The following is a 12,829-nucleotide window of genomic DNA, read 5'->3' on the forward strand; positions in this document are numbered from 1 at the left end:
TAAGTGATATGTTTTGTAATCACTTTTATTGACACACTTCTTCATTTGCCTTCATGGCACAGTATATCACTATTCATAGATATCTTTAATAATTAGTTATCCTTTTCAAAAAGATGGGACACAATTTCTGAAATAAACTGTACAATTTTTAGGTGGGACAAAGATTGACACGGAGAGACTATTGTTCTATTATTACATTCATTTTAGAATAGGATAATATTCTATTTCTACCTGTGACTTATAATTCTATTCTAGACAGAATTTAAGGGACTGCGAACTAATTATACTTCTATCAGGAAATATTTTATTGAATTTAAAAGGCGTAAAAACAAATGATATTCAACCAGATGTAGTTGTAGTTTTTACAGTTAGTCTTTAGCAATCTTCCTACAATGAGACTCTGATAAAGCGGGCATATCTTGTGTATTTTGCCATTTTTCACAATCATATCAGTTTATGAAAGTCATTTCATCCTCCGCTGTTATTTAAAATCTTATCAGAGCTCGATCAATTTGTCAGTTTATAGCTTTTAGACTTCGATCAATGCATCATTTTCTGGTAGACTCAAATTAGTCAGAATTATTTCGGACTTTATCAATTAGTTCAAGATTTTGAGCCCACAGTGTGAACATAATTCTTCACTTTATTCTAGTGATGAGTGTTTAGTCCAATTCCCCTATTCAACATATGCAACGCTCAATTTCTCATGTTATTTGCTAATCAAACCAGAGCCATAAAACTGACTTACCTTTAATGAGGGCCATATTTACCCTCCGTGGTCACCAATTCAGAACCATAGACCAAATTTTGACTCTTTGGTCACCAAAACAGGGCTATGAACCAAACTTTGACTCTTTGGTCACTAAACCTGAGCCATGAACCAAACTTTGACTCTTTGGGTACCAAACCTGGGCTATGAACCAAACTTTGATGCTTAGGTCACTAAACCAAGGCCATAAATGAAAGATTTCAAGTTTTTTAAAGTTATTTCTGTTGCCTTCATGACTCAATATTTGAGAATGGAACAAATGACGTAGTTAATGAAAGATTCATCCGTATCAGTGTTGCTGCTGCTGCTGCAGCTGCTGCTGCTGGTGCAACTAACACAACCTTTCGCTGTTTGTCTCTAAAAGATTAAACTTGATCCCAGTCGGAACTGATGAGAGTTCTAGTGAGACGACAAAATAAGGAAAAGCCATATGAAAAGAAAAAATATAAATCGAACGCGTGAGCTTCTAACAACAAGATAAAACAGCATGAAATGCTGATATAAAGAGTGGGGTCCGAGAGCAATTCGAAGGTTTAGTGTCCTGCACGCTTAGAGGGCGGGCAGGGGTCTATTCCTACCTCGACTCAAAAAAAGATGAAATATTAAGAGCGGGGTCCGAGAGCAATTCGAAGGTTTAGAGTCCTGCACGCTTAGATGACGGGCAAGGGTCTATTCCTACCTCGACTCAAGAGCTCAAATGGCAAATGAAGGAAAATGGCTGGAGTTTAATTTGTTCCACTGGGTTCAAGTGTTAACTTGAAAAGACAATCAAATTACAATCAAACGGATTAGAGAGTATAGAAATATCTAGTCTAACTATCAATTGTCATTGGTCCACAACGATTTCTTAATAACAACATTGAATTCGTGAAGAAACATAAATAGCTTTAATTTGTTTTGATCTCAGCCATCATTCTTGTCCTTGGTTTGTGTTGACCTTTCTCACGACATTTTGTGAGTGTGGAGATTTGGTTCGGGCTTATTTCCTTTGTTCGGGTGAACCCTCCGTATACCTCCCCCTCCCTTACAACATTAAGTTCCTCGGGTTTGTGAACTCGCATCATTTGATGAAATGAAATCTGTTTACAGACGACTGCTGCAACTTGTCGTGAAACTGAGATATATTGTGAATACTTATTGGAGGGAGTAGAAATAATAGGAATAATTTGAATAATTCGATGAAATTGATAAGGAATCATCTAAAATTCAAGTCATGTGATTTTCAAGACCAACCCAGGCATATGATCATTTGAATGCCTACGAAATTGTAGAACATTATCTGTTAGTCCCATCAATGATGCAATTGATTAAGGATTTCAATTTATATATTAAATTGATATGATCGTAAAAAAATGGCAAATCGTTTTGTAGTTATTGTACGGATGAGTGGTGTGTGAAGAGGAGACAACAGAGTTGAGGAGGCATTGAGGTAGGGCATTGAGGTAGGGCTAGGTGGGAGGGCTAGGTGGGTGGGCATTGAGGGTGGGCCAGGTGGGAGGGCATTGAGGGAGGGCTAGGTGGGAGGGGGTCCGGGAGGGCGGGAGGGAAGGGGTCCGGGAGGGAAGGGGTCCGGGTGGGCGGGAGGGAAGGGGTCCGGGAGGGAAGGGGTGCGGGAGGGAAGGGGTCCGGGAGGGAAGGGGTGCGGGAGGGAAGGGGTCCGGGAGGGAAGGGGTGCGGGAGGGAAGGGGCGAGGGAGGGAAGGGGCGAGGGATGGAAGGGGCGAGGGAGGGAAGGGGCGAGGGAGGGCGGGAGGGAAGGGGTCAGGGAGGGTCGGGTCGGGAGGTTAGGTGAGTTGAAATGTTCTGATGTTTTAGTTAGACGGATGGGAATCTGAAGATGAGAGAACATTAAATCACTGTTCAATCACAGGATGAAGTAATGCAGTGATCTGTACTCTGTATCTGTACACAATGTTACAAGTATCTGTTACTGTACAATCAGTATGAAATAAGTACAGCAGTTTAATCCACAGAAATCCTGTACTGTTTCTGTCTGATTGATTAATAATTTGAGATGTTACATTCTGCTCTATTGTCACTGATTATTGTTTCTTTTTATTTTCAGAATGAAATGAATGCAATAGAATTTACTATTTAAACAGGCTCATTTAAAGGTAAGTACAAAACTGGTAATGAATTTCTCCACAGAATTCTTCACAGTCTCTGTTGATATTTTGAATTATTTTTGAACTAAAAATTACAGTTTTACTCTCAGTTACAGGATGAGATACACACCGCAGCAGCAGCAGCACTGGCAGTACCTGCAGTACCAGCACCATGCAGCAACAGCGCCACCAGCAACAGCAGCAGCACTGGCAGTACCTGCAGTACCAGCACCATGCAGCAGCACAGCAGCAGCAACAGCAGCAATATACAGTACCAGCACCATGCAGCAACAGCGCCACCAGCAGCTGCAACAGCAGCACTGGCAGTACCCGCAGTACCAGCACCATGCAGCAACAGCGCCACCACCAGCTGCAACAGCAGCACTGGCAGCACCCGCAGTACCGGCACCATGCAGCAACAGCGCCACCAGCAGCTGCAACAGCAGCACTGGCAGTACCCGCAGTACCAGCACCATGCAGCAACAGCGCCACCAGCAGCTGCAACAGCAGCAGCAGCAGCAGCAGGTAAAACCTGGAAATTCATTATTTTTAGAGAACTGTTCTATATAAATTGTTCTATCTGTTCATGTTTCCAGCGTTCAATCACTCAATTAGGCCTAAAGATCGCTGCTTAGTTAGAGTTTTCAATGGGATACCGACAAGGCTACTGAGGGAAGCGAGGATTCAGCGATAATCCATTAGGTGTCGCTAGTGGCACTGGGTTACTGGGCTTTAATTTCACTCTACAGGTAAAGTCAACTTTTCTGATTAGTAAATCAAGTTTTAGTAAAAGTAATATCATTCACTGAACGAGAAAGTCGATGACTCGTTTGATGATTTCCAGATTTGGAAGCCTAGAAATAAAATTCAAATTTTATCGAAAATGAACTGATTTTCACTATGAATAGCCCGGTGTTTTTTTGCGCCATCTGGTGTTGCCGGTGCCCCATTGTTAAAACTCATTTATGTCCTGATCAAAGTTGGAATCATCAAGATGTTTATGTTTTCCATACATATTTTCAGTGAACAGAGCTATGGAGGTTTTGGTACCCAACAGTCGACCTCAAATACCGCTGGCTTAAAAACATTGACGAAAATGATAAGTCTTTGATTTGGTGTGAAACTGCTCTTATTTCATAACAACTTAACTGACAATTTCTAAAATTTGTTATTAGTTGCTGAACGAAATAACTGGAACCCTTGATAGAATCTGTGAACAGTAAACATTGGGAATTCACTTCACATTTGTTTAAGATGGACATCGCTTTAGATCCTCAAAACCAATACGGTACCGGTGAATATCTCTACAGATTCTAGTCTCTGTTTGACTGTACATTTATAAACTCATTTCCTGATTAGAAGCTACATTAATCAGTGAAGGCGAATTTTCAATCACTTCTATTCTGGTCAAAGTTCGAATCATCAAAATTATACAACTTTTGTATTCTAGGGTCCAAAATAAAGCTGAACTTGCAGTAAACATTGCGCTCCACAAATCAATCAAGTCAGAAGCGGTGAGTTTTATATCGATTTATTGCAGTAATTTGTGGTGAACTTCAAATCAAGTCCAGAAAATGATGTTTTGATCGGTCAATGTTGGCAGGTATCAACGTTTTACTTGAGGACGCAGTCTAAAGCTACCATCAAACCTCTCAGAAATCTGCATATATTCGACACATTGTGATAAACTACTCATTAACCTGGTAGGTTTTCTGTCACAAACAAGTTGCAGTTTCTATCTATTTCATTAACCATTTTCTGGCATAATTTTCTCTTTCCAGAATGCAATACGCCCAACACTTTTTGGAACTGGAGAAATTAAAAATATTCACCTTCAAAGAGTAAAGAAGCTCTAGTTGTTGGTGAAGCTGCTGATATTGTTTGAAGAAACTAAGTAACTATCTCGATACCTGGTTCTCGCTTATTATAAAACTTAACAGTTCAATTATTTATGTATTTATTTTCTTAGAAAATCGTCAGTTACTTAACTTCATGACATTATGACTGTTGGAAGTGAAATCCTGCTAGATGGCACTGAACTAATCCGATACAAGTTTAGAAATGGTGAGTTTTTAATCACTCCACTGTGGTCTAATTTCATAATATTCTAACTATTAATATAATGCGGCTGATGCTTAATTCTGCTCAACACAAGTTTTAAAATGATTGATTTTCTAATAGAATTTAGGCCCCAATTTCAGACTGCTATAGATTCACTAATTACTAATTCTTATCATAGTATACCGGTAATGATTTTTTGCAGCATGAAATTTGTCCAATAGAACAGTTTGACCAAAGATTGAATAATGGTGTTTGAATTATCTAGAATTATAAGGTAATTATAATTTCTAGTTACCGAAATATGTCATGAAAACAATTCCCACTTGACTGTTAATTCAATCGAACATTTTCTGTGTAATATTTGCAGACGCAAGTTTTCTCTATTCTAGGACGAAGTGGGGATCGGGACCAATTTGCCATTTGACAGGGACAGGAACCAGCCATCTACCTGGAGATTGATATGCTGCCACTTATTTCAGATCTGCAATTTTTAAGTTTAAAGCCAAATGAATATTGTTTATCTGTGCCGACCGGCATGGGCAGCCTACTGTTGTTCTGTTTATGATGGTTTGATAGACTGTGTATCACATATCCATAAAAACAATCGAGTCATCCCCTGATTCGTCTCTCAAAGCTGTGGTGTCATTTTTGCTAATAGAATAATAGCCTGACTCGGGCATAGAATATATAATTAAAACCCTGCTATATGCAAATTTAAAAGATTTAAAAGGCGTAATTTATTTATCAAGAATCAGAATCAAAATAATAAAAGTAAAATAAAGAAATAACTAGAACAACCTATACGCACAAAATAACAAAACCTCTCGACCTTAGCACTGAACACTCGCTTTACTTTCCTAATGAACTTGTTTTTCCCTGTTTTAGTTATTTCTACAGACTTGATGATGGTCTCTACAGAGACTCCAAAATGTTGTGTCTTTTACTTCTATTAAGTTTCTATATAGTGGGTTTTAAAGTTTTAGTGAAAATTGAAATTGAAGATTAAATGTAGCTGTAAAGCAGCGATAACTGGTTGCATTAGTTTGTAATTGTTTGTACCCCACGACCCAGTTTTATTGGTCTGATTTTGTAAAAAATTGTATGATACACATATTGTATAATGATGTAATATGGACATGTTTTAAGTAACTCAATCAATGAAATCATAAAGTTGAAATATCGACAGGTTTTCTTTATTATGTGACTATAATATTTCGTGTGAACTGTTGTTCTGTTTTATTTGAAATAAAGATGAATTTTCTGTGTTGTTTTAGTTGTGATAACAGACGTCAGCAGTTTCACACACACTCAGTGCGTCACACGTAAATCCCACGGGTTCAGTTTCATAGAAATAATTTACTCAAAAAACTTTACTCAATTCGATCGAGTTTGCCACCTCAATGAATGAATATTTTTGAAGAAACTGAGCCTAGGGTACAGTTTCACAAACCATCATCCTTTCTCTGTGAAACTGGACACTCGCTATTCAGTGTGCGAAACTGCGGCATCTAAATCTGATTGAAACCCTCCCATCATAAACCAAATCCTACTAAGGGTCCGGTTTCACAAAAACTGAGATAATGAAGAAATTTATCCTTTCTTGATATTTGATCCACATTACGTTTCACAAATTCAATTAAAAGATGGATCGTTTTTTGTGAAATTGCGACCCCTGGTATGCGAGGGTTTCAATTCGTTGGTGAGCTACACCAAATACTATTACAGAACAGATAATATTGCCCGTTTCGTTTAGGCTAAACAAAAATGATACCTTGTTTCTCCGTTTTATGATAAAATTTATAAACAGTTCATTTCTATAGCGGCTGGGTCTGTTATGGTAAAATGGATCACGATTTTTAAAAAAGTAATGTATAGGGTTGATAGGCGGCCGGCCGGGTCAACATTTAAGCTCAGCAGAGCGGAGAAACAAGGTATCAATTTTTTTAGCCTATTCACTAGAACTCTGTGGTCTAGTGGTAGACACTTATATGATATGATGCTAGGGGTAGTGATATGATGCTAGGGGTAGTGATATGAAGCTAGGGGTAGTGATATGATGCTAGGGGTAGTTATATGATGCTAGGGGTAGTGATATGAAGCTAGGGGTAGTTATATGATGCTAGGGGTAGTGATATGATGCTAGGGGTAGTGATATGACGCTTAGGGGTAGTGATATGATGCTAGGGTTGTGCCTCTTTATTGCTGCTGGGAAAAATTAAAGTTTAGTTCATTATTTCTGTACCGTTTTTTCATTTAAGATATTGCCTTTCGTATGGATTGAATACAAAATAGGTTCCTTGAGATATTGACTTCTTTGACTTAGTATTAGCATTAAGCGGCATAGGTTCGGTAGTGGATCATCCTCAAACAGTGCTTAAGGATTTCTGAAACCAACGGACGATTTAAACCTGATGCGCAGCTACACGCGCAGCTTTAGATGATTTAATTATTCAGCCAATCAGAAATCCTGTTTTATTTTAGCCCGGTTTTCCCTTATATAGTTCTTCCTGAAATTAACCTCAGTGATTATGCAACGAGCGATCTGATTGGTGCCGCAAGTTTTCGTGAGGCAAAGCTGCGCATGTACCTGCGCACCCGGTCTAGTGTGGCAGGGGTTCGTGCCGTGGCTGAGTGTAGCGATGCCATGCCATTAGGTTCGAATCCCTGCCGTGGGAGGATGCGCCTCTCGTCTCATCAAATCTCCACCTTCGTACCGACACGTTACTAACAAAACAGCGAGAGTTCATTCCAAATACATTTTATTAGCAATAAACTTAAAACGTTATGAAGTGCTACCTATTTCCACCAGGTGGCATTAGTGTATCTCGTATTTCCAGTAGTTCACGCGTATCGTGACGTCGCAACGCGAGGTCACGTACGCTGCCACGTGACCGTGACACGGCGCTGATTGGACGGCTTATGTGACGCGTGATGACGTCATCGTTGTAAAGCGTGAATATACTGGGTCGTCTGTTAGGTGGGTGCGGGTTGTATTGATCGGGTACCGGGAGCGGTGGATATCCCGGAGTCGTGGGTTTCGTGTCGGGAATCTCTACCGGAACCAGGTGACCCGAATTATCCGTTAAGAATATTTTATTCTCGTTAGAATGTTTGTGTTTCTGGTCGGCTGCTCCGTGGTAAACGGCATTCTGAGGCGTCGGTAGAATATGAGATACCGGATTCAGGTACGGGTAAGGTGGTGGGGGTGTCATGGGCTGAGTTCGGGTACCGTCTGAAATTAAACAAACTAATTTCATTAATCTTTCAGATTGAACAAAGTAGTTTATGACGTCATTGGGTGTTGAAATGAGCAGCCATCTTGTCCTCGTGACCCCGCCGTTGTGGTGGTACTGACCGTGATAATTGGTTTCGTTAGAATTCAATGTCCCACCTGCAGTGCTGCCCTCTAGGGCGTGGATTTGAAGAAGTTTTCGTTTTGACCGCAATAAATTTAAACACGACAGGAATAGGAACCAGAACGCGACAGATAGTGCAAACCTGCAGTTCAAAATAGAATCCATTATACATGTATGAAAAATTCATCTTATCTTCATTTTTAATTATACCTGTAGTAACTTCTTGGACCCAATCCCACAGTGTGATCTGGGTCTTGGTTTTGGTTCTACAGATATATGGGTTTAATTCGGCGAACCCAGGGTTGGGTTTAATTGGAGCCGTCGCAGAAAAGTACGTTGTTTGTTTATCAACTTTACCAAATGACAATGAAAGTAGCAATATCACTGGTGATGACATTTATATATATTCACTGCTTAACCCTGGACAACCGTTTGGGCAACAACCCCGGACCCCGATGGAGGATTCCGTGGCCTTGGTTGAGGGCCGGGGGGGGGGGGGGGTGTTTAGTTGAAGAAGCGGAATTGTTTGAGAACAGTAAACACCGTACCTTACATAAGCATAATATATTGATTAATATTATTGATTTCGCCCGATTGATTATAATGAGTATCGTTGCTATGTAACGGTAACAATGGCGGAAGCCGTTTGATAACGATTATCTCTCACCAGAAATACCAGGCTCTATATATAAACAATGTAGTTCGGTCGTCTGGAGGTTGGTCACGTCTCGTCGCGTAGCAACACGAATCGTCACAGCACACCAGCCCTGAAGAGCACCTGAAGATATTCACAAAAAACATTATTCAATGCTATTAGAAGATGCGCACTCAACCCGGACCCAAATATTCAAAGACATTTGAGAAGTCGTCAATTCTATTTTCCTTAAAACTGGCCACTGGCCTCAGAGGGGCGGATCTAGGGAAACATGAAGGCCGGAGCCAAGTCAGTGGCCGCTATTGGGGTTCCGCGTGCCGTTAATACGATTCCGGACAGACAGACGTCTCGCAAACTGTGTTTTACCTGAACTGTCGTCTGCTGCTTGTTGTTGATGCTGTTGAGTTGTTCGTAAAAGTACACGTTACACAAGTTACTAACTGAAAATAAAGACAAATTTACGATAAACTTGTTCTAGTCCCCGTGGTACATTTACCACGGCGATGATCTATATAGCTCGAAACGTCGCGTCCACGATTTTGAAACCTTTTGTAGACCTACATTCATAAATACTTTATGGACTTATATCACACATAATTATGTAATTAAACTTCAACACAAGTTCTAAACCGTGAAAAACGGCTCCACAAATTACAGAAAATCCCAAATCGCATTTTGAACTGGAGTCGTCAAATCAATAAGTCAGGATGGCCGAGTGGTCTAAGGCGCTGCGTTCAGGTCGCAGTCTAGTTCTCTAGGCGTGGGTTCGAATCCCACTTCTGACATGTCATTATTTTACGATTCCTTTTAGAATTTTAAACCATTTATTTCTATCGCCATCTATATTTCAATGCCGCCTGTATCAGTAACCAGCGTGTCCACAAATCATCCTTTTCCCCTGAACACTAACCACAGAAAACAAAACATCTCAAAGAGGAACAACAAATATATTTTGGTAAAATAATATAACCATTTTCAATTAGATTTCTCTCAATGACAAATAAAGTGAATAATAAAATATCATTAGCTGCTTGTAAAAGTTCTGTCTGAAGCTCTGGGGGAGGAGCACCACGTACCTTGATCAAATTGCCACCGATGAAATTAACCAAAACTGCAACAATTTTGCCCATACTGAAATATCCACAATCAGTTACGGATGGAGATGGAGAACACGACGCGGCGAATAGACTGCACGCGCCAGGTATTGTCGTTTATATAATGAAGCCATCTGTATTAATTACATCAGTTCGTCGTGCTGCCCCCCGTGGTTCGTGAGTGCCGTCTTTGTGTAACTAATCACCTATACAACTAAAAGACAATACGCGATATAATTAGATCAGTTCCACAACATTTCCACACGATGTTTCCGCCATCACAACAGTGTTTGTTTTGACGCTGAGTCCCGTTGACAGCTCCTGGGGCGACTACACGTTCTTTCATTATAAGGGGCAGAAGTCCAGGGACCGCTGTTGAGATGAGGGTAGCATAATTTTTGGGGGGACGGAATAAGAGCACGAAATGTTCGTGACAGTAGCACGTGCTACCACCGCGCCGCTCTCGCCCAGTGCTGGAACTGTTTCCACCATCGCTCTACGATTGATTCTGTTTTATCTGTGGTTCACTGAGTCTGGAACCTAATTAAAGAATTATAAGTTAAATCAATCCGTAAAAAGGACCCCGCATTGAATATCTATATATTTTATTTGTTAACCACTGATAGGCCCCTTCAGGAGTCACAAATAACAACAAATCCCAAACTGGCACAAATTTTGGCCTGGAAATAAAAGCCGTGATCACACGTAGACGATTTTGCATGGATCAGGCTCGAGCCCAATTTGGGCCAATTAGAGAACGCGCTCACACATAACTCGATATATACTAACAATGTGAGCAACTTCCGGAATTTGACCCGTGCTTAAGTTTGGCGGGCCTGGTCCGACATTTTTGTTCGGGTCAGATTTTGCCCGGGCACATTGATTTGGCACGCGTGTAAAGTTGTTTCTGGGCCAATAATGCTCGTTCGGACGCAGTAACGTCAGTAAGTCTAAGACGCTGCGTTCAGGTCGCAGTCTAGGTCTCTAGGCGTGGGTAACCCACACTTCCACCATGCGAGATTTTTACCATTCCTACTCAGCAGGATTTTTTAAACCATTTATTTCTATCGCCATCCATCCGCGTGTATCCAGTAACCATTGTGTCCACAAATCTTCCTTTTCCTCTCAACACTAACCACAGAGCACAAAACATCCCAAAGAGGAACCACGAATATATTTTGGTAAAACAATATAAACATTTCTAATTTAATTCTCTTTCAAATAAATTCGTACATAAATAATTAAAATATTAAACAAAATGCCTCAGGACGGAAATGATGCAAAGTAACGTAATTTACTGATTGGATATGTTTAACGAATTAGAAGGATTATGTTTATCCATCCAGCGAGCTGATAGCGGAGCTGTACTGGCAGCAGATTCACAGCGTATTTCATCTAAAAAATCCTCGCGTTTCGAATGTTCGCTTAGAACTTGTTGCACGCGTAATTTTGAACGGGCTATAATATCGTCTGTCGTAGTTTTGAAGATTCCTAGAAATAAAGGGATTCCCATTGAAATAGATTGCGGTTTAATTGAAGCCGATAATCTGCAATTTCATGAAGCTTTAAAACAGAGATTTTACCTTCAATAGAGTTCAAATCGATTTCATCTTCATCACTCTCCACCTCCTCATCGTCGTTCTCATCGTCCTCAGATTCAGATACAACGAATCCCGATTCGACGCGCTCCTGTCTGCTGACCGGCACGCCGTCCAGTTGACGTAGATTCGGTAAATCTTGTATCATACGCCCCCTATTAGTCAACAATGAGAATTAAAGACACGAATTACGAGGAGAAAGTTTCACAAAGTTAAATAAGACAGAACGTAGTTACCTGTGGTCAGGAATCTGTGTACATCGATTACCAACAAGATTCAGAATCACCAGTGACTGCGGAATTTCATCTGAATTTAAAAAACAAAATCACAATTTTAACCAATTGTAAATGTAGCCCGTGTAGGAAGATGGTACATGTCCTGTTACCCAGAAGGGACTGAACCATTAAGATCATCTTGTATTTGGACTATCCAGGAGGGAACAGGAAGTGTTACCTATATCAACGGTATCGATCATATTTTCAGACAGATCCAGTAACTTCAGACGTTTTAACATCAATAAGTTTTCAATGCGCTTTATTTTATTGTTCGCCAGCATCAAAATCGACAAATTCGTCAAACATTCTAAATTTTCGATTTTAACGATCAAATTCTGAAAATTAAAAAGAAACGCAATTTTGAGAAACATTTTGATTCTCCGTAACACCCAGATCCAGGGGGTTCTCCTTATTACTGAGATGAGATCCAGGGGAGTGCGGAAACTCTTACCGCTTGAAGGTATAAATTTGTCACATTTTTACCCAGTAATTCTAAATTGTCGATTCTGCTAATATTTTCTCGATCTAAACGAACGTGGGTGACTTTATCCAACGCGTTCAACCTGAGAGGAGGAAACAACATCAAAACAATCAATCAATCAAACTCCACAGAGAGTTGACGAGATAAGAATAATTCGAATTCTTCTTACAACTTCTCCTGTGAATTCGACAGCGCTAAATTCGCATTGAATTCGGATAGATTCCTCTTGGCTATAACATGAAGAGAGAGTCTGGTACCGTGAACCAGCACCACATCATCACCGTCATTCTCTTCTTCCAGCGAGCGCAGAGACGATGACATTTCTTGCTATTTGTAGCAATAAATATATTGAGTTGAATTGTGTTTACATGCGGAAGTGTAACAAATTAAATCAAATTAAAATATATTGGTGTCAATAATGAAATAAATCGAGGTT

The 12,829-nt window shown here is 40.1% G+C and overlaps 1 protein-coding gene, 1 long non-coding RNA gene and 1 other non-coding gene across 3 annotated transcripts; 2 read left to right on the forward strand and 1 right to left on the reverse strand.

The window, feature by feature from the left end:
- The first annotated feature begins 4,049 nt into the window (after positions 1–4,049).
- On the forward strand, positions 4,050–4,551 carry LOC141912357 (uncharacterized). Its single transcript, XR_012620147.1, has 3 exons — positions 4,050–4,167; positions 4,324–4,387; positions 4,477–4,551. It is a non-coding gene; the product is annotated as an uncharacterized LOC141912357 (long non-coding RNA).
- A 5,095-nt stretch (positions 4,552–9,646) lies between these two features.
- Positions 9,647–9,730, forward strand: Trnal-cag (transfer RNA leucine (anticodon CAG)). Its single transcript has one exon. It is a non-coding gene; the product is annotated as a tRNA-Leu (tRNA).
- Positions 9,731–11,215: 1,485 nt separating this feature from the next.
- LOC141912055 (leucine-rich repeat-containing protein 46-like) lies at positions 11,216–12,756 on the reverse strand. The gene is made up of 6 exons (XM_074803231.1): positions 12,563–12,756; positions 12,364–12,475; positions 12,091–12,247; positions 11,874–11,943; positions 11,623–11,792; positions 11,216–11,530 (listed from the first exon to the last, which is right to left on the reverse strand). The coding sequence occupies exons 1-6, from the start codon at positions 12,712–12,714 to the stop codon at positions 11,334–11,336; spliced, it is 858 nt and encodes a 285-aa protein (XP_074659332.1). The 5' UTR covers positions 12,715–12,756; the 3' UTR covers positions 11,216–11,333.
- Positions 12,757–12,829: the final 73 nt, after the last annotated feature.

Source organism: Tubulanus polymorphus, chromosome 10 (genome assembly GCF_964204645.1).
Source record: "Tubulanus polymorphus chromosome 10, tnTubPoly1.2, whole genome shotgun sequence".
Classification (NCBI taxonomy): Eukaryota; Metazoa; Nemertea; class Palaeonemertea; order Tubulaniformes; family Tubulanidae; genus Tubulanus; species Tubulanus polymorphus.